The sequence below is a fragment of the Anguilla anguilla genome, chromosome 12 (assembly GCF_013347855.1).
Source record: "Anguilla anguilla isolate fAngAng1 chromosome 12, fAngAng1.pri, whole genome shotgun sequence".
In the NCBI taxonomy this organism is placed as follows: Eukaryota; Metazoa; Chordata; class Actinopteri; order Anguilliformes; family Anguillidae; genus Anguilla; species Anguilla anguilla.
In genome coordinates this window covers 12034496-12056809 of record NC_049212.1, presented here as the reverse complement: position 1 = coordinate 12056809, position 22314 = coordinate 12034496, and the positions used below count along the sequence as shown (strand labels likewise).

Genomic DNA, 22314 nt, shown 5'->3' with positions numbered 1-22314 from the left:
GTAAGTGCTGCACCGCCCCCCAAATCCGCCCTCTCCCCACGGACAAAAAACACACACACACACAAAAAAACATTTAGTTAGAAACATATGTTCTTAGTGCATTATTTGTGAGAACGTAATGTAATTTTTGCCTATAGTTTTTGAAGCTTACCTCTTCAAACTGTAGACAACATGTATCTGAAACATCAATTACATGTTACCAAATATTTTTATGACATATATATTTGCAAAAACAATATGTCATACTATGGACAAAAAATGTATTACTCAACTGCCTGAATAAAACAAAAATATGTTTTGTATTTTTTTATTAATTCCTTTTTCTTTTTTTAAGAAAACAGAAACTTTTTTGGAATAGAATTTACACATCCACAAATACAAAACAAACTATAATCTTTATTTACATGAATGTTTTGTTTTCCATGTTTAAACTTTGTGTATCAGTGTTGGTACTTAGCTTGGTATGCAGTAGGTCACCATTTGCAGACTAGCTTTTAATGCAGACATGGTACACTCCTTAGCATGACACAGACATTTACATATAAACACTCTTGTAAGACCTAACTGCATTTCCCCTTGTTATAACAGAAATAAACAATTTTAAGCACTAATGTTTTGCAGTTTTACAATTAATATAAAGGTGGCAGATCAAATGTTACATTCACATAGTAATGTTACATAAACTGTACAGTATGAGGTTTTGCATCACACAATATAGACCTGTCAGTTTATGCAATTCAAGAAAATTCATGAATATACGATGCTTCCTCCTGCAATGTAAGCAAAGTTCAGTTAAATGGGTGTGATTGTTGTAAAATACAAAATTATTGGGACAGTGACACAATAACTCTATACTACAGCACATTGGATTTTAAATAAAACAATGAGTATTAGGCTAAAGTGCAAACTGTCATCTTTAATTTGAGTGTATTTCCATCCATATCAGGTAATCCATGTAGGAATTACAGGTCCTTTCATACATAGCACCCCCCATCCCACCCTCCATTTTAGGGGAGCACATGTAATTGGACAAATGGTCATAATATGAACAATTAAAGTCATCATATTTAGTTGCAAATACTTTAAATTTGGTTACTGCCTGAAGTCCCCATTTCTTCCTTGTTCATGATCTGCCAAGCCTGTACTGCAGCAATATTCAGTTCCTGTTTCTGTGGTGTTTTTCCTTCAGTCTAGTCTTCAGTGAAGTGAAACGCATGGTAAGTTGGACTCAGGATAGGTGACTTGGCCCGGTCAAGAATATTCCATGTTTTGACCCTGAAAAAACTCTTTGGTTGCTTTAATAGTAAGTAGTAAATTTGGGGTCATTGTCCTGCTAAAAGGTGAAGCACCATCCACAGAGTTTTGATGAATATGGTTTGAGCAGATGTTGCCATGCACTTCAGAATCCATCCTGCTGCTGCTGTCAGCAGTCACATTATCATGCCCAAGCCATTACACTACCTCCAGCACATTTCAGAGATGAGCAGTCTGTGAAAAATGAGAAGAATCATGAGCAGTTCCTTGCTTTCTTCACACTTTCCTCTTTCCATCACTTTGGTACAGGGTAATTCTCATCTCCCCTGTCCATAACACTTTGTTCCAGAATTCTCCAGTTTTTATTAATGTGTGTTTTTTTTTTTTTTTTTAGTAGACTTGAACCTGGCCATTCTGTTATTGAGGCTTATCAGTGGTTTGCATCTTGTGGTGAATCCTCTGCTTAAGGTTGTTTTTGACACATGTATGCCTACATCCTGGAGGGTGGTCTTGATGTATTTGACAGTTGAAAAGGGTTTTCCACTACAGTGCCCTTGGCTATTCCTGAGCTCACCAGCGTGTGCTTGTTTCCGAAAAAAATGTATGAAACCGTTGATTTTGACACAGCCAAAGTTTAGGCTATGTTTAGCTTCATGTTGGTCTACTTTACTGGCATTGACTCTTACTTGGTCCACATGTTGTCCTACTTGAACAACAGACCTAGAATCAACTCTAGACTCTGTTAATTTTGTTGTGCATGAATTAATAATGCACACAGCTGGCCAAGAAACAGCTGAGCAGCCAATTGTCCAATTAATTTTGCTCCCCTAAAATGGGGTGCAATGTATAAAAAGGGCTATAATTTCTATACGGCTCACTCAATATGGATGCAAATACCCTCAAAATACAACTGACCATCTGCACTTTAAACATATATTCATTGTTTTATTTCAAATAGAATGTGTTGTACTACAGAGCCAAAACAACAAAATTGTGTCACCGTTCCAATAATTTTGCATTTAACTGTATCAAAAGGACATAGGTTTATTTAATACATACATGTGATTCAAAAATGAAACATGTATGCACAACTGCAACCATCTTATAGTTAATACTTTTGGTCTCCATTTAGACAATACAGAGTAAACCAGGGAATGGTGATTTTGTACATGTTGTTCCCAAAGATTCTTCCCCTCTTAACATTTTTTTTAATAAAATAAAAAAAATAATGTTTTCTGTCCATTATTGTAGGAACATAAATTAATAAACAAAGATAATGAGGCATTTTTTTAAATCATTCTGAATCCAAGACAGCAGAACAGCCAGATTTTGCACCTCAAAGTGTTCCTTGCAAAATATACCATGGTCTTGTAATACTGGTGGAATAAAGAATGCCCATTTGTAGTACTCTTGAGATTTTGAAGAAAAGCAGTCCTTTATATACACAGGTGTTTACTGTACAATAAACGGATAACCAGTGTATATTTTTATTTATCAAAAACATATATTCAGCTACAGAGGGGAACCTACTACTAAGTTATATTGATCTCAACCATGCTATATTTATTTTTGCTGTATTATAATATGTTAAATGCAACACTGTCAGGTGATAGGGGGTGCTTTCCTGGCTGGAACCATGTGTATTGTCTAGTGTCATTTTTTACTTAGAGATCACTTCCAGTCAGACTACAATAAATGTGTAACACTGAATTTATCTTAAGATTCATAAGATTGAGACTCTGGGTCTTGTATGAGACAACTCAATAATTAAAATGAATAAACAATTAAAACACAAATATGAATGTATTTTTATCAATGAAGGGTATTTTTCCAAACCATGTATCAATCTGTTGAATGTTCTCCCATCACTGACACCTTCAAGAAGGGACACTAAAAAAAATCACAGCACTTTTTTTATTTATCACCGATTTTTTGCCTATTACATAAAATGAACATATAGAAAGTATGATTTTTATCATTCTAAATGCACATTTAATTTATATGTATGGATGTAACAACAGAATGCCTGGTATCTAATCTGGAACCATCCATCTGTGTGAGGAAATAGTATACCTCATTTCTGTTAGATAGCCATTCTGCAGATACAGTGCATATAGTAGTAAATGCAACCAATATGTGGCCCGAATTTACCTTCCGTGTCCCTTAAAATGCCTTGTCGCTCTTGTTTAAGTAAATTTGCGTACCCCTGTATAATGTCTGACGCTTCCTGGGACCAAATGTAAAATCGAGGTGGTGACTTGCTCCTCGGGGTCTGTGAGCATCATTGAAAGTCCCCCCAATTCAATATCGAAGAGATGAAGGATTCACGTTCGTGTTTTCAGTGGCAATTTAATGTCTTCCCATGGGTGGTAAACCTCATTATTTCCTGCCTGTTATAATACTGTGAGATAGAAATCAGTACCCAGGGAAGTGGATGTTTAGGGCTGTCTAGAAAGGCATGGATACTTCAGTCAAATACAAGCACTAGACCTTTAGCTCACTTTTCCATACATCATGTATACAAAATATTAAGACACCATAAGCTACCATTAGATCGACATTACATTCCAGACACATTTCAATTCCTTCCATTGCGTTCCTTACAATAGCATTTCGACAATTATGCATTCAAATAAAATATAAATAAATGTTGACAAATTATGATGTTTGTACAATCTGAATTAGTTAGCTATCAATTGTGCTCAGAATTATTAGCTACCCTGTGTAGCGAGGAAATCCACATATGACTCCCTGCTCCTCTTCAGTTAAAATCTTCATTGTGTTTTATAACATTATTTTTTCATTTGCTTTTTTCTTTTTTATGATGCATGTGAAGTACTAATCTCTTGCAGTCAATATTCAGTATTTTTAAACACATCATTATTGGATCACATTAAAATAACAGAACAGATTAGTTGAGTCAACTATATGTCAGTTTCTTGTGATGTTTACTACTCAGCTATACTGTACCTCAGGCAGACCAAAATGTCTGATGATTAAATCAAAATTTTTTTAAAATTTTATTTGGGTGTTGATTTTTTTAAGGACTCGTTTTATCATAGACAGTTGTTTTTGTTTTTACAGTATTTCTTAAATATGACATTACAGAGCTAAACCCGGTAGGAATAAAACAGTGACCTCAGTTTATACATCCACACTGTAGATTAGACCAAAAGTAAAAGGCATCAGCCAAAATCTATTTTACACATCCCTCAAGTTTTTACACACAAAAAGAAAACAGGAGAAACACTAGATGCATTACACCACTCGTCCCTGGTCCCTCCCACCTTCCAGCTTCCGCTCACATACACCTCCATTTAAAAAAAAAATGCAAACGCTCCGTATTGTTTTGTTGGATTTCCTGTTCTTGGACAAAACGAAAAGTCTGTTGTGCTGTGATGCCGTGGGAAATCGGATGTGGGTACAGCTGCATCAAAACTTGCAAAGGTAGAGCAAAGTCACAGTCCAGAGCAGGTGCAGTGAGCGCCGGGACTGGGACGCCCTGTTGACATCGTGCACCGCTCCTGGTCCTGCGGGTTTCCAAAGAGAGAGCCATTAATCCTCGCGGACGGACGCCAGGCAGCAGATTCCCCGTAAATAAGCATTATTGCTTCATGACGTGCTTTGGCTTGAGAGAAGCGGGACTTGGAACAAACAGTGCTACAAGCGGCCCACTTAGGCCCATCATGAGTCTAACTAGAGTGCACTGATATTGCCTTTGATGAGGAATAATTTATCTGAGGATTTTTTTTTTTTCATACACCAAACAAAGACACTCAGGGATTAAAGAAACTTTAAATCGAATGCATGATTATATATGTGTATATATACATTGAGCTCCATAATGTTTGGGACAAAGATTTTTTTTAGTTTTTCTTGATTCTTGGTTCTGTACTCCACAATTTTAAATGTGTAATCAAACAACTGACGTGGTTAAAGTGTACATTCTCAGCTTTTATTAAAGGGCATTTTATACATTTTGATTTCACCATGTATAAATTACAGCACTTTTTGTACATGGTCCCCCAATTTCAGGGCACTATAATGTTTGGGAAAAATGACTTCACAGGTGTTTCTGAGTAGTGTTCAATTGCTTCCTTACTGCAGGTATATGAGAGCTTTCAGTATATAGTCTTTATTTCAGTATATAGGCTTTTGATTGTCTTCGATATATGTTACTGCCGTTTGTCAACATGAGCACTAGGGTTGTGCCATTGAAAGCCAAGGAAGCCATTATGAGGTTGAGAAAAAAGAAAAAAACAGTCAGTGACATAGGCCAAACCTTAGACTTACCAAAATCAACTGTTTGGAACATCATTAAGAAGAATGAAAGCACTGGTGAGCTCAATAATTGCCTGGTATGCCAAGGAAGACCTCTACAGTTGATGTCCAGCTGCAAAAACAGGACGGCCAGGTTACAGTTTGCTAAGAAGTACCTAAAATAGCCTGCAGAGTTCTGGAAAAAAGGTCTTATGGACAGATGAGACCAAGATTCACTTGTATCACAGTGATGGCAAGAGAAAAGTGTGGTGGCCCCCCACCCCCTGATCTGTGAAACATGGTGGTGGGGATGTTATGGTTGTGCATGTATGGGTGCCACCGGTACTGGCTCACTTGTCTGAATTGATGATGTAACTGCTGATAGCAGCAGCAGAATTAATTCTGAAGTGTACAGAAGCATCTTATCAGCTCAAGTTCAACCAAATGCCCCTAGACTCATTGGATGGCGCATCATCCTAAATGAAGACAATGATCCCAAACATATTGCTGTAGTAAGAAACATGTTTTTCAAAGTCAAAAACTGGAAAACCCTTGACTGGCCAAGTCATTTGCCCAATCTGAATTCAATTGAATTTGTGTTTCATACGTTAAAGAGAAAACTTAAGCCAACTAGTCCCGAAACAAGCAGGAGCTGAAGATGGCTACAGTACAGGCCTGGCAGACCATATCGAGAGAAGATACTCAGCACTAGGTGATGTCAATAGGTCACAGAATTAAAGCAGCTATTACATGCACAGGATATACAACAAAGTACTGCACATGACAACATAACATTAATGTCCCAAACATTGCGGTTCTCTGAAATGGGGGGTCTATGTATTAAAAAGTGCTGTCATGTCTACATGGTGAAACCAAATATATAAATATACCCTTAATAAAAACTGAGAATGTGTACTTTAACCATTAAAATTTTTGATTGCAAATCTAAAATTGTGGAGTCAAATAATAAAAAATAAAAAAAAGTCTTTGTCACAAACATTATGGAGCTCACTGTACACACACATGTATAGATATCCCCAATAAAGCATGCAAAAAAAGTTAACTTTATCTGTCTCTGTAACAATAATGTTTACTGGACTGTAATCTAATTTTGATTGGCTTAGAATCACAAGCAATTACATTTGTCAAGGGTTCATTTAACAACATTTGACATGCATTCTATTAGAGCCACATCGCAATTCAGTGTTATCACTTCCATTAGATGGAGTCGGCCCCTAATTACAGTACGTACATTTGTTGCTAAGTTACTTGTCGCAAAGGCACAATGGCAATCACACAGAGATTTCCCTGCGTTTCCATTCTGCCTAAATTGCAGCACAGCAGTCGGGTATTTTGTATGATTTTTCTCCCTCAACTCCCATTGCTGCATTGTGGGCATATAGGTAGTGAGGGCTAGATTATAAATTTTCACATCAGTTGGTCAGAATTATAAGAGAACCGCAAATGATGTGGTTGAGTATCCCACTGCCATACGTAGGTTGCAAAGTTGAGCATTCAAAACCCCTCGCTCTCCCGTCCCCTAGGGCTCCCTCTCCCCTCGGTCTGCAAAGGTGAGAAGTACATTTCTCCTGGCCATTCGGTTTCATTAGGAATAATCAGGACTAATCCCCAATACTAATTTGAATAGTGCAGTTCCATTAATTTCCATAAATACATTGCACTTTGCTTTGATATCTGTCCAGAGTGAGTGGGAAGACTGGGCTTCCGGGGTTACCAACTTGCTGTGGGGCCGAGGAGATGAGCAGCTAAAGAACCTCGAGCACATGGAACCCCTTAGGTCTGCAGTTTGTGGCAGCCTTCCACTGCAAAGCCATGTAAGAAGCCACTGGTGCCTTAGTTGAAAAAGGTCTGTCTCCGGAAAGCTGCAGTCAGTCGGTTGCACCCCGTACTTTGACATTGATGTTGTACCTGAAGATTTGGACAACCAGATGGTTAAAAGGCGGCTGGAAGAAGTGGGGGCCATGGGAACTCGGCTCTGGTCCCTGCCATTTTCAGAACTGCTGGAAAGTCCCTCAACAGGGAGGGACGGTGCTCTGCATCACCCGCCGTTGTTGGGGTAGCAACAGAGCCAGAAGGTTCCAAGTGACCTTCCAGAAGCATCTTCCGGAAGCATCTCCTGGTCGCTACCATGGAGTGAGAGTCCTTCACCGTCATCCACAGACTTATCAGCGAGGGTCAGGAGTGCCTCTTCCAAAGAGACCGTGGCAGCCAAAGCTCTGTTTTTGCGGGGGTTAGGCCTGTCCTCTTGAGAGTGCGTGGCATAAGGCTCCAGGAAGTCTGCTCAGCTGGCATCTTCACAGTGCACTCCTGCCTGGCCCAGCAACTCTTGCGCACCCAGAACAGTGCAGTGCTGGTAACCTTAGTTAAACCCGGAGAGCATGATCCTCTCAAAGGCACATAACTCAAGCAGTGTGAGGATCCGTATCCTCCAGTGCTGTGTCGCACCCTTGGCACTGCTTCATTGGAAAAACTGAAAAAATAAGTACCATCTTCTCGAGAGGGCCTTGTGTTGGAAAAAAGGTCCTCTCATTGTGGCACATTTCTACACACAGATGATCACTGCGGCGTGGTGGACACAAGCATTCTCCAGCTAGGCAGCTAACCCTATGCCGAATATTTGAGAAGATTGTGGGCTGGGATATCGCTTATATAGCCATTGTATGCTAATTTGGCCACAAAGGGCATCTTCACTTTGATTAGCCATCAATATGGCCTTGCGTAGATCTTTTTCAGTCTCGAGAATGTCAATCGAATAAAATCACAAATCACGATAAAGTCAATGCTTGTCATGGCAAGAATCCAGTGAACAAAATCCATAGTCATGTGTGGCAAGGTGAGTGCCACCGCTCGTGTATAAAGAGAGACAGAGAGACGAGTTCGTATGATGAACTTCTTTTTATTTATAGCCGAACACACGGGTTTTCGGTTTTCCCGTTTACATGGGTTTTTAAAGTACAACTCCGTAGTGCCGCACGTCCTCCGTCAGCAGCCACCCAGTCTGTCTCGGAGAACGCCTTTTTAAGCACCCAGGCTCACTGTCACAGTAATCAGCACATCGTTAAACAATTATACATTTAAAGAGCGGTGCTGATTAGCAATCTCTAACAGCTGTGGGGCAGAGTCCGAGAGCTGCCCCGCCCACTCTCTCTCTGCAGCCAACGCACAAACCTCGCCCCCCCTACCACATACCCCCACCGCCAAACTTAGGCCGGGGAGCCATCCGGACGATGACCAACCCCCCCCCCCCCCCACTTCGGGGCAAGAGAGGAAGTCTGCCACCACCATCTGCACCACCCAGCCTATGGACCACTTTGAAATTAAAGGGCTGTAGAGCCAGATACCAACGGGTGATTCGCGTGTTGGCATCCTTCATGCGGTAGAGCCACTATAGGGGAGCGTGGTCCAAACAGAGGGTGAATGGGCGACCCAGCAGGTAATAGCGGAGGGAACCGACCGCCCACCGGATGGCGAGGCACTCCTTTTCAATTGTGCTGTACCTCGCCTCCCGCTGTGATAATTTTTGGCTGACGTACAGCACCAGGCGATCGACTCCATCCACCTGCTGGGTCAAAACGGCTCCCACCCCTCTGTCCAAGGCATCGGTCTGCAGGGTAAAAGAAAGAGAGAAATTAGGCGTGAACAAGAGCGACTCCCCACAGAGGGTCTTCCTTTATCCTCTAAAACGTTCACTGGCATGGCTCCATCCACTGGACCGGATCTGAGGCACCTTTTCGAGTGTCAAGTGTTAAAATCAGTCAAGGGGCTGGTCAGCTGCGAAAACACCGGAATAAACCGCCTGTAGTAGCCGGCCAACCCCAAGAACCTCCTCACCTCTTTTTTGGTCTTTGGTCGTGGACAGGTCGCAATCGCCGCAGTTTTATCCACTAGAGGCCACACCTGTCCACTTCCCAAGTGGTACCCCAGATACCGTACCTCCACTCGGCCAATCGCACACTTCTTTGGGTTAGCCGTGAGCCCCGCCTGCCTCAAGGATTGGAGCACCGCCCCCACCTGCTGCACATGCTGCGCCCAGCTGTTACTGTGGATGATGATGTCATCCAAATAGGCAGCAGCATATGCAGCATGCGGACGCAGCACCCGATCCATCAGGCGTTGGAAGGTGGTCGGGGCCCCGAATAACCCAAACGCAAGTGTCCGGAATTGGTACAAACCGTCTGGAGCGGAGAAAGCCGATTTCTCTTTGGAGTTTGCAGACAAGGGAATCTGCCAATAGCCCTTGGTCAAATCCAGTGTCGAGAAAAAGCGAGCCGTGCCCAGCCGATCCAGGAGTTTGTTGACTCTAGGCATAGGATAGGCATCAAAACGTGACACAGCATTCACTTTTCTATAGTCCACATAGAACCGAATAGAACCATCTGGCTTACCTACCAGCACGATGGGGCTACTCCAGGCACTGTGGGATTCCTCGATTACGCCCAACTCCAGCATTGCCTTTATTTCTGCCTGCACCAATTTCTTTTTGTGCTCCGGCAGCCAATAGGGACGGAAACGCACCGTCACTCCTGGGGGGGTTTCGATATGGTGGTGTATGAGGTTAGCGCATCCTGGTAGGGCAGAAAACACATCCGCAAACCGCTTTTGCAAAAGGGCAAGGTCTGCTCTCTGGCTTGGTGAGAGGTGGTTGTCTGAAAGGGGTGTGGTCTGATTGGTTGAATTTGGTACCTCCGGCCCCAGCTCGTCCCTCTCCTGATCCACGTCACCAGAGAGACAGCCACCACCTCTTTATACACTTTTAATAGATTGAGGTGATAAATCTGTTTTGCTCCCTCTCTATCAGTACGCTCCACCTCATAGTCAACCTCCCCAACTCGTCGTGTAACCACAAAGGGTCTTTGCCACTTGGCAAGCAGTTTTGTACTGGAGGTTGGAAGTAATACCAGGACTTTATTTCCCGGTGAGAATTGTTGTAGTTTCGTCCCTTTATTATAGTGCCTCTACTGACGCTCCTGAGCCTCGAGCAAATTCTCCTGTGACAACCGACCCAGTGTGTGGAGTTTTGCTCGCAGGTCCATAACGTATTGTACCTAACTTTTACTGGGGCTTGGACCATCCTCCCAGCTTTCTTTAACTAGGTCCAATATTCCCTGAGGCTTTCTACCGAATAATAACTCAAAGGGAGAAAATCCCGTGGAGGCCTGGGGAACCTCCCGCACTGCAAAATAGAGGGACTAACCATTTATCCCAATTTCGGCTATCGTCGTGAACGAACTTCTGAATCATGGACTTCAAAGTCCTATTAAAACGCTCAATGAGCATGTCCGTTTGGGGATGGTACACGCTGGTTCTAATAGACCGGACGCCCAATAAGCCGTATAGCTCGTTTAGTGTGCGTGACATAAACGAAGTGCCCTGGTCAGTTAGATCCTCTTTCGGGATTCTGACGCGGGAGATGATCTATAACAGAGCCTGTGCAACACTTTTAGCTGAAATATTGTGCAACGGCACTGCTTCGGGATACCGGGTTGCATAATCCACCAAGACCAATATGAAACGGTATCCCTGGGTGCTCCGTTGGCCCGATGAGGTCCATAGCGACTCTATCAAAGGGGACCTCTATTAAGGGTAGGGGGCGCAATGGCACTTTTGGGGTGGTCGGGGCATTCACTAACTGACATTCAGGACAGGACGCACACCACCGACGTACGTCCGCCCAAAAAGCCCGACCAATCAAAACGAGCCATTATACGGTGTAGTGTCTTATCATACCCTAAGTGTCCCGCCATGGGGTTGTAATGAGCCGCCTGGAAAACCATTTCCCGGCGGCTTTTTGGTACCAACAATTGGGTCGTTTCTTCACCGGTCTGAGCATCACGACACACTCGATACAACCTGTCCCTAATGATGAAAATAATGGTGAGAGAGTACTGCTTTGGGGCGCACCTGCTGACCATCAATGCACATCACTTGGTCATAGGTACAGTGTAAGGTGTTGTCCCGAGACTGCTTGAGTGGGAAATCCTCCATGGGGTGGAACACCGGGACCCGGGGAGTCTCAACCTGAGACTCGCCTGCGTCCCCCCCCCCCCCCCCAGGTTGGGATCCATCCCGGGCTTTCCACTTTGCGTGGTTGCTGTGCTGAACCCTTTCTACTTTCTTCTCCCGATACCAGACTTCCTCTCCTCCTAGTACGGGCCACCACCGTGGCAAGGTGAGTGCCACCACTCGTGTATAAAGAGAGACAGAGAGACGAGTTTGTATGATGAACTTCTTTTTATTTATAGCCGAACACACGGATTTTCGCCTTTCCCGTTTACATGGGTTTTTAAAGTACAACTCCGTAGTGCCGCAAGTCCTCCGTCAGCAACCACCCCGTTTGTCTCGGAGAACGCCTTTTTAAGCACCCAGGCTCACTGTCAAAGTAATCAGCACATCGTTAAACAATTGTACATTTAAAGAGCGGTGCTGATTAGCAATCTCTAACAGCTGTGGGGCAGAGTCCGAGAGCTGCCCCGCCCACTCTCTCTCTGCAGCCAACGCACAAACCACGCCCCTCCTACCACATCATGTTTCTGTTAAGGAATAAAATCTGCCTATGTGCATTAACTCACCATGTGGATATAATTTAGCTCTTTATTCAGTAGTATCATTACACTAGAAGTGTTATAGTCATGAAGTGCATTCTATTAGAAAATATTCTTACCATACAATATTATGCTTGCATTTGTGTGCCCCATAGTGTTAAGGGCAACACAGGTGTAGTTTCCATAATCCTCTTCAGACACGTTGAAGAAGACGAGCTTGGATTGTTTGCCTTTGGTTTCAATTTTTACTCCATTAAGTCCGTTGAAAAGCCTGTGGTGAAGAGTCAGTTGCTTAGACACATGTGCAAATACTCATTGCGAAGTTGCCATGGATACCCACCCAGACAAATATTTGGCAACTTGCTAACACAGATTCTGCCACCCCTAAATTCTGTATAAAAATGTTTAACTGATTGCAGTCATTACTTCAATATCCAGGAGTGCAATATTCTTGCCAAATAAAGAAAGCAGAAGACAAGCATTCAATACCAAGCAAAATGATGTGTCTTCATGAAGTGCAAGAAAAATAATTATTTATTTAAATTTGTGTTTAACTGCCTTACATCTGCTTTGGGAATGTAGTGTGTCATTCACTCGAGGGAACCATTCTTTTAGCTTCAATCCATATCCTTTAAATCAGAGTATTTTATATCCACAGGGCAGGCAGTAATCCAGCAAAACCCAGTCGTTCATTGACAGATTTATCTTTGATTGTGCCTGGGAGAATCCAGTCAATTGATAATTTCGTCTAAATCCAGATAAACTTTTAGAATGCCAACGGTTAAGACATTGTCTTCACAATGTTGCTTTGAATATTAAACTCAGTGCTACACTAAGAACATAACAATACCTTCATTCTCTTCATTTAAAAAAAAAGCAAGCACAGAGCCCTCTTTATTATGTGTAACTGCACTGCCTGGTGGAGCAAGGTTTCAGTAAATAGGGCATTTCATTTTATAAATGCGTCCTTAAGGATGTGCTTTTTTGCATGCAAAGGTATTTCTTAATTAACATTTTTATTTAGTGATCTTAGTTGTTAGGGTAATGACTTATGTACAGAATGCTGAACTGTGGTAGCGCACACTGATACTAACATCAACATCAACAAATAATACAATTCTCAATTATAGGAAACCGATGAGGCCTTTGTAGCACATAGTTCAACAAAACTGTTAACTGTGTATAGATCTAACTGTAAATAAATACAGAACATGCCACCATCACTCTGAAACTGAAGCTCTCCCCTAAATGGATATCTACCTACCTGCGGTCTTCTTTGTACCACTCAAAATCTGCGATGGGCACAGCCGATGCCTCGCACTGCAGAATGCCCTTGTGACCAACGGGGGCACCAGTGCTCCTGGCGTTCAAAATGTAGGGAGGATCTACAAGAGACAGTTCAGAGTGAAACAGTTCAGAGATTAAATATGTGTGTGTGTTTGCGTGAGAGAGAAAGTGCGTGCATGTGTGTGCATGTTTGTGTTTATGTATAAATATCTGTTTTTTACTCAATTGTTTGAAAAAGAGGTCAACTGCATATTGGGCTGGGATGGAGATTACTAGATCTGGTACGGTTATTGAGAACAGGTTCCCCAATGGCCCAAAGATATCATGAAAGTGAAGCAACAAACACCTTTATGGGTTGGGCTACCAAGGTTCTGTCAATCACTTAATGATCAGTTCAAAGTAAAGGAAAGCTTGTGTCCAGGACTGTGTCCAGTACTTTGGAGATGAGCTTGAATGTATCTGGATGGGCAGTGGCAGTGCGGCTTGAGCCTTGCTCACAGTTGACGGTGACGTTCACTGTCCTCACGTCAGGGGCTGAGACATCGTTGTTCGCGATACACTCGTACGCGCCTGACTGGTCTTTGGTGATCGCTGTGATCTCAATGTATTCGCCTTCGGTCATCACTTTATGGCCTGGAAATGGGAGAACAGAATTTAATTAGACAGTATAAACATATATTTACAAGAAATACTACAGTTGTATTACGGTCGAATGAAAACAAAACATTCTCACAGTTTACATGTTTACAGCAAAGAAAAGTTAGTTGGTGTCTGGTTATTAGGAGTGTTGCCAAGCTTGCTACCTCCTTCCTATATTCCTGTGAAAAAGCCAAAAACAAATTCCAGTCACTGGGCAAGTCCAGGCTGAATTATTCTTAATGAAACCGAATCTATGGTGCTTAAAAATCATAAAGTCACAAAATGGACCAAGCCACTGACACCATACTCAACGCATTAGCTGTTGATGGGTGATCTTTTAGGCCTGTTTACACAATCGCTGAAGAATATATTGCCCGTTTTAGTCAATTTATAGCGTGAAATCAAGAACAAAGGTTTTTGACAAAGAGACCGTTATACTGTATCACTTAATCATGTAGAAAATGAGAAAGGTATAGGGCATTATGCCCTGAAATTAAGATGTCTATTCCTTTGATCTGAGCATTCAAGTCATTGTGAATGACAACTGACAGCCCTCTCCCTCAAAACAGACTGAGAGCAAAGATGAATTCAATGTGTAAGCCTCATGCAGTCCTGTAAAGGTTCTACCAGGTGGTGAATTCCATTGGCAGTAGCTACATTGCTATGAAGGTGCATTATTTATTTAATAAGTCAAAGGGTAGGCTTTGCCTCCCATGAGAATCAATGTGAGGCATACGTATGCTCACCCAATGTTTGAGCAATTCCTATTCATTATAACAGAATAAATGCACAAAACAAAAAAAAAAAAAAACGTTTTGGAAACAAATTTAAATTAAATCACAAAACATATGCAGCTGTTCAGCGCCAAACACTTGTTTTAATTCATATATTAAACAAAAACTGTACTTCGGTGAAATCTTTTTGTTTAATTTCTTTATTTTTTACTCTTTTTACAAACCAAGGATATAAATTATTCTGTGGCCACTGTGTGTTTCATATGTATAACATACAGGATTGACTGATGCAGCAGTACTTTAGGTCTCTTGGCAGTGTGCAGGTGAAAGCCAGGGCTGTTTTTGCTGTTGAATGATCAGAGGTCTTGCTATGTTTCTTTGAAGCCTGCAGCCGTCCCACTTGGAAGGCGTTCGAGTCAGGAAAGATGCGTTCTGTTTTAATGGCCACTCAGAGAGAATCGCCATTTTTCTTTAACTCTCACTCATAAAGAAGAGAGATGGAGCTTAGCTTAACACTCCAGTGCTGAATCTGAATAACTGGCCAGACATGTCCATCAAAGTTTGCACATTCAGACTGGATATCTAGCCTTTTTTTTTTTCTGGAACAGGGAAATGTAAAATGTACAGAAATATATAAAAACATATGTGAGTAGAGCAATCAAATTTCAGTTTTTAATAAAGTTTTTATCAACTCTCTGAATTATCCAACTCTCCCTCAAAGTCGTCCACTGGAGGGAGAGGAATTGGACAACATTGTGTATAATAAAACTCACTTCATGATGTGTTATAAAAAAAAGGAAAAATTCATGGTAAAGGAAAAAATATTGAATCCATGGCTATATATTTCTTTCAGAATGTAGAGACTATGTGTGTTTGCATGCATTTATATGTATGCATGCATGCCTGCCATAGGCTACATTTATAAAGGAATTCGTATTATCACTTCCTCATGATGAAAAACATCTTTTCAATGTACAAAAATGCTGGGGCAGCTCTGGTAGTTCAGAAATTTGACGAACTGACTCGTTGGAAAGGTGGCATCCTATGACAGTGCCACATTTGAAGTCACTGAGCTCTTCAGCACGACCCATTCTACAGCCAATGTATATCAATAGAGATTGCAAGGCTGCCCTGTACCTCCTCCCTCCTGCTGGAATGCCACTCCAGTGATCCTGCAGCCCTCTCAACAGGAGCATGCCTCCCTGACAGCGTTCCCTCATTAAAAAGTTCTCTGCCTTGTTTTGAGTTATCAGTTTTTTCCTTTAGGTCATACGCCTAATTGATTCACCTGTTCGCAATGGGTGTGGCTGAAATAGGCAAAACGACTAATTGGAAGGGGTGTCCACATACTTTTGGAAATGTAGTGTATCTCATTCCAAGCTTGGTCATCATGTGCCTTCTCTTAAATGTGAAGTTTAGTGCTGGTTGGGAAGTGCAAAAAAAAAAAATCTAAAATGTGACATATATAGCATTCATTTAAATGTAACCTATTTCTGTATTTCTTCATGCAATAGTGTTAATTAGACTATCACATAAAAACTATCACATTTCCATTTTTTTTGGTGCCCTAACAAATTACCAGTCACCAAAGGCCAAATTGAGCTTGCCCTAAAAAAATACATAATTCCAAGCTTGGCCTTCATTCAGGAATGTTTTCTCTCTTACGGTATAATTAATTTTACCAGCATTTCTTTTGAAATATGCATAAATGTAATGAGATAATGAGAACTGCATACATCGACTGAGGTTTTTGAAATCTAAGCAGCAACTGCACAGTTCTTTTAAGGAACTGTTTGCTCATCAATTAGTTATCACACCATATGTGTTCTCTATAATTCCCTTTAATTTCATTTGCAGTACTAGGAATAGAAGGGAGAATAAAAGATTAAACAAGGATTTAATTTGCGGGGGGAAAAACAGTTTGACAACCCTCTGGAAAGCCAAGACAGCATTGTTATTGAGTATTCTGAGAGCTGTCTGTAGTAGGGTCACATGTTTTGATTAAATTCCAGCAACGCTATAAAAAAAGGATTGATTGGCTAAAAGACAAAGGGTTGGAGGTTGTCCCGACTGTGGTTACGATCTTAAAAAAGGGGAGAAAATCAATCTTTGAGTGTGGAGATTAGGCAAGCCTGGTGATGAATGAGCGAGCTGTGCATCTTGGCAGAGTCGTGTAGTTCCGGGCGGAGGGGCCTGGCATTTGTGATATGGCCCTTTCCAGTCTCACTGCCCCGTCAGCGGTCCCAGTGGGAAATTCTAACTTGACGCCAAGTTTTCAGTACTTACTGTTCCGTCAAGGCCAATGGACCAGAACACAGTCAGAACACTGCCACAGCAAAGGCTTATTACACACACGCATTAACTACAGAATAATACCAATAACAGGAACTGGATAAAATGAGAGGTTTCTGTGTGAGAGGCTTTTTAGCAGCAGTGCAAAATACCAAAATACCTACTGCATGTAATACTGCAGCCATGATGACCGATTCTTTACATCTGTTGCCCCGCATACTCCTCACTTCCTGAGATTTCAGCATTCATCTACAAATTTGACTTACAAATAAATATATTAAATATTTAAAAAACACAGGCATATGACAGTAGTGGTTTATGAATACTCACATGGAAAGACAACTTTATGGGTCTAAAGCTGTGATATGTGAGGCACAGTAAGTAGGTACACTTAGAGACAACATATTCTGCCTACCTATCTTTGTCACCCCTTGTCTGCAGCATAATTTGGAACGAATGCCACTCTGTACCATGCCAGACCTTAAGAAGCAAAACTACTTCCATACGACAGAATTTGGTTGGCCCTTTTTGGCAACAATTTGCCTTTTTATTGCACAAACCACAAAATCTTGAGTCACAAAAATACACAGACATGCACTAGCAGCATATATTAAAATGGAGAGTCAATGGGTGACATCACAATGACTTTGTCCATATTTTTCTACAGTCCCTGCTTTGTCAGGTAGATGTCATTCAACAAAATTTTCCTTCTGTTTTGTTTTGAAAAAAAAAAAAAAAACACGTAGAAACTATGGTCCCCTCTTGGCGGGTATAGAGTAACATTAGTAAATAACATCGACGTGTGTGTGGGCGTGTGTGTGTGTGTGTGTGTGCGTTGTCTTTTTCCACAGAACTGCCTATGACTGACTCAGGACTGGTAATTTTGTATAATCTTTTCCTGAGGATGTTTGGAACGTTAAGCCAAACTACAGTAGACATTGTAATAAATGGTCCAAAATCGATGTCTAAAACAAAATCTGTCAAGTATGACCCCGATTTGCCTCAATGTAATGCATCTCTCTTAGAAGTAATCAAAGGATGCCTAAACAACAAGACATTCGTACATTGCTAATCCGGTCGATTTTCAAGCAATAACCACCAAGACCATGCACATAATTATTAAAGGTCAACACATTATGAGCAGCATTGATAGCTATCACAAAACATGTTGAAATCTCACTTCTTCTGACTAAAGTGTGAAACTGTAAGAACTGGGAGTATGGGTATCAAATCAAAATCAAAGTAATATAGACAATGACTCAACAAAATTTCAATAAAATGTTATCAAGACACAGCAACCCAACTTCAGAAAACACATATTCATGCCATTTCACGCAAAATATTGTTTTAACAGGCTTATTTTTGCCACCCAAGCATTATATCACAGTAAGAGGCTATTCTGGGTTGTTAAAGATATACTTTAACTTGTTATGTGTTTTTCTGTTGTTAAAACACAATGTATTATTGTGACCTCTGTTTGAGACCATTATTTCATTTCTCTGAATCAACAGGCAGGATATTTATAACACAGTACAATAATCTTGCCCAACAAAATGTCTGTCAAACATGAATGAAGCACCAACTATATTGAAATGCAAATCAATGACTAGAGCAGCCTTTGTGCAGAAAATGCACACATCCATTGTCTACATGAGTGGTTATTTCTATTCTGGTACAATAGTGTATCAAATCTGCCCCTGATTTCATTCAACGGTAGTCACACAGTTTAATGCGAAGATTTTCAGGCCTTCCTAATTGCACATTAAAGAATGACCAGGAGAGTGAAAGAGTGAACAGGACACACCATTGCATCGTATCATTTGCCACAAAAAAAAAAAAACACAAAATAAACAGCATGAACGGCTAATGTTCCTGCTGTCTAGATTACCTTCGAGCACGATGAATGCCACACAGCGCTGATTTTGTGTATGAAGATTGGAAATGGAAAAAAAATAAATAAACAACATTTGGACCCGAAGCAATTACATCCAATGGACCCCATAACAAGCCAATAATCTGGTTGTTATTACGAGGCCGTCTATCCATGCGCAGATCTGCGAGAGAGATGATTAGAATGGAGGCAGTGCGACTGGGGAAATTTGTCAGAAGAAATACATAAATAATAGAGCCATTTCCTACACTGGAAGCCCAGGAGATAAGCCACAGCTGTTACATTTTCAGAGATAAGGATGTGTGTGTGTGTCGGCAAACAGCAGTTGTCCGTGTAACACCTTGGCAAGGGACAGGTGTGCATCCATCCTGTTTGTACAAAGGTGACAAAGACACAGGTGGAGAGACACCTGATGTTATTTGTTCAGGTGCGTGTCAAAGGGACAGACAATCAAACTCGATTCTAAGGCCCCATTGTTTTAAAGTAAATCTACAGTTACATCTATTATCAAAGACAATTCTTTTTGTCAGCATTTGTGCTGGCATGCATGGTTTTATTTTCTAGTGTGTGTGTGTGTGTGTGTGTGTGTGTAAATCCAGAGCTGCGGGTCTGATCTACTAAAGAAATAGTTGCAGCATGAAATGTTTCTATGACTGGTCCTAATTACTGAATCAAAGAAATGAAATGCTCTGATTTGCAATTTTGCAGTGGGAGGCACACACCCATAAGAGTATCCAAAAAAATATGGCACACTGACATGTCCAGTTTACAAAACATCAAAGAATGGATACAAAGCAACCAGGAATAAACACCAAGGCAACACAAGACATAGAATTTTTTTTTTTACAGATCAGGAAATAAAGGTACTGTAAGAGTCAAGGAGGTACTGCATCACAATATCATTTCACAGCAGAGGAATATGCAACATCAACAGATATAAGAGAAATCATAAAACAATCAGGAATAAAAAACTGTCTTTGATTTAAAGAAGGGATGGCATGATGTTAGTTGGTGTACAACAGAAAAACAGTCCTACAATGTAGCATGGGCAAAAGACACAGGTGGTGGTCCAGCTTAGGAAAGAACATCAAACACCTATAGAACAACAGATGGTACCATCTCTGCTAAATGGGTCCTGTGGGTGGAAGATGACTGAACCTGTGAAGGAAGAAGGCTGAAGAGTGCCTGAAGGTAAATCTCTACTCACAATTCAGTCAATACTTGTACAAGATAAACTGAGTTTTAATACTAACTGCTAGCTGATGACATGTCCTCCAGTAGTGTGATTATTGTGTGGCTGTGTGAACAGTTGATACAGGTACCACAATGTGCAACTATACCGTATTTATTTGCTTCTTGAACTTTCACATCCATCACTATGTGTTTGGTATATTATACATCTGAGCTGTCAAACCAATTCGGGTTAAGTACGAGGGTACAAAAGCGGGTTCCTACTCTGTATTTAACTGAAAGAGTGTAGCTAATTCTTGGATGAAATACCCTCCCTCTCCTGTCTTATTCTGTGTTGCCTTTGTGTCTTCTCTTGGCTCTGATGACTGTTGCCATGTTTGGAAGAGAGAACTCCTTATTAACATACCTTTTATAGAACACGGTCTAAGCTTTATTGGTGCTCACCAAATTACTGCCTGCTTTCAAGACTCCTTAAAATTCACAGGCAAAAAAGTAAGACACAATTAAAGCATGCTTTTGTAAATTAGATGGATGACTTAATTTACCTAATTTACAGAATGTACACACTGTTCTATCACATACACCACAGGTATGCATATGCATGAACCTATTTAACAACTTATCAAGAGGAAAGTCACAGAATGATGAAATCCCCACAAATTAATAATCCTAATAGTGATTTTGAGCCAACAAAGATAATGCAATCTTTTCATGACTGTTACTTGCATTCAAAAGGCAGTTGCAATGTTTTCATTAATCAGGATCAGGGTGGGTATTTCAAGAAGCAGGATTACTGAGTTAGCTGGATAACTGCACTGAGTAAAACCCAGATTCAGTTCCATATTTGGGAGGGTCCGGGTTTCCTCTGTGCATCTAACTCAGTAATACTGCTTTGTGAAACTGGGCCAAGGACTCAATTAATACCTCAACATTTAATTCAAAATGAATTAAAATGTTATTTTTCTCTTTCACAAGAGTTTTGGGACTCACTCAGCTTGCAAAACATTTTAATGAAAAAAATTAACTATATAGACAACAGTCAGAACCTTCTTCACAATTCAGGTGCTCAAGAGGTGCACAAATACAACTGTAACAACCTTGGATGCATGTAGTCTGTATGAACATGCCATGGATATGCTTAAAGAACTGCTTTCATATGATGCAGAGATTTATCAATATATAAAACATAATATATTTATATTTTCAAGAGCAATACTACGCCTTACTACACTATGCTATACTGTAGCCTATGCATTGTTGCTATGTTGCCTTAGTACTTGCTGGCTAATAAAGTCACTGTGTTTGAGTCTGAGTCTCCACAAACCTCTGTACCGCATCCCACAGTGTAATCATCCTCCCAGAGTCAGATGAGTGAGCTCAGCCTGGGGAAACATGCTGTTCACCCATTTCTGCTCACTTCCTTTATATTCCATTTTTCTGACACTCTGTTTTAGGCAGAACAGAAATGGTATTTGCTAATTTGTCACGTCTGTGTCTTGCGCAGTCACCACCTACTGTGATTGGAGAAACCTGGCAGCCTGCATTGCCATTCTTTACAGTCTGATGATCTGTCATTTAAAACCAGAGGACGTCAGTTCATTCACGGTGACATTTAAGCTACTTAAGTACCTATTTTAAAGACAGAAAACTGCATTTGTATCCAGAAAAAAAAAAAATTTCATTTCAAATGTCTGCATAACAAATTATTGTATAATGCACAACAACTATTAATTAGCTACTATATTCAACCAAACACATGCTGGTCAGTGTTAAATCTGATACATTGCATTCAAACAGAGTGCATTTCATCATTCTTTGACTCATATAAACTCTGTTGGAGTTAATGCAACTCTGAAGATTTTACGGTGTATATACTGTAAGGGTGTAAGCCATCAAACAAAACCTTTCTTTCTTTCTTTCTTTCTTTTCCAATTCAGTCAAACAAACCATGAGGATTTGCCTGATGCAATATATGCCTCAGTGTGTTGCCGAAATACTTCATATTGTAATGTCGGACATGCGTGTGTAACTGCCAATCAGGATGAAAGAGATCATATCCCATGAGAGTTTAGAGGCTGTCTGGCTCTTTTCTTTTTAAACTTTTCATTCAAACTGATTACATCATCAGCTGCTGAACCAATGGACGCGACTTAAAACAGAATTTCCCAAAATAATCAGGCAATCAGGCAGACACACACTTAGC

The 22314-nt window shown here is 40.8% G+C and overlaps 1 protein-coding gene across 5 annotated transcripts in view; it reads right to left on the bottom strand.

Annotated features, from left to right (window-relative positions):
• Positions 1 to 378: 378 nt before the first annotated feature.
• LOC118210340 (opioid-binding protein/cell adhesion molecule-like) overlaps positions 379 to 22314 on the bottom strand; it is a 296370-nt gene continuing 274434 nt past the window's right edge. For 2 of the 5 annotated variants that reach the window (XM_035386445.1, XM_035386444.1), the window contains 4 exons: positions 13863 to 13997; positions 13342 to 13462; positions 12197 to 12348; positions 379 to 4784 (listed from right to left, as the gene is read on the bottom strand). In XM_035386445.1, coding sequence (XP_035242336.1) covers positions 4687 to 4784; positions 12197 to 12348; positions 13342 to 13462; positions 13863 to 13997 — 506 coding nt within the window. In that variant the 3' untranslated portion in view covers positions 379 to 4686. Of the gene's footprint in view, positions 4785 to 5589; positions 5648 to 8411; positions 8571 to 11747; positions 11907 to 12196; positions 12349 to 13341; positions 13463 to 13862; positions 13998 to 22314 lie in introns of those variants that run through there. The other 3 variants (XM_035386449.1, XM_035386447.1, XM_035386446.1) reach the window with 3 other exon arrangements.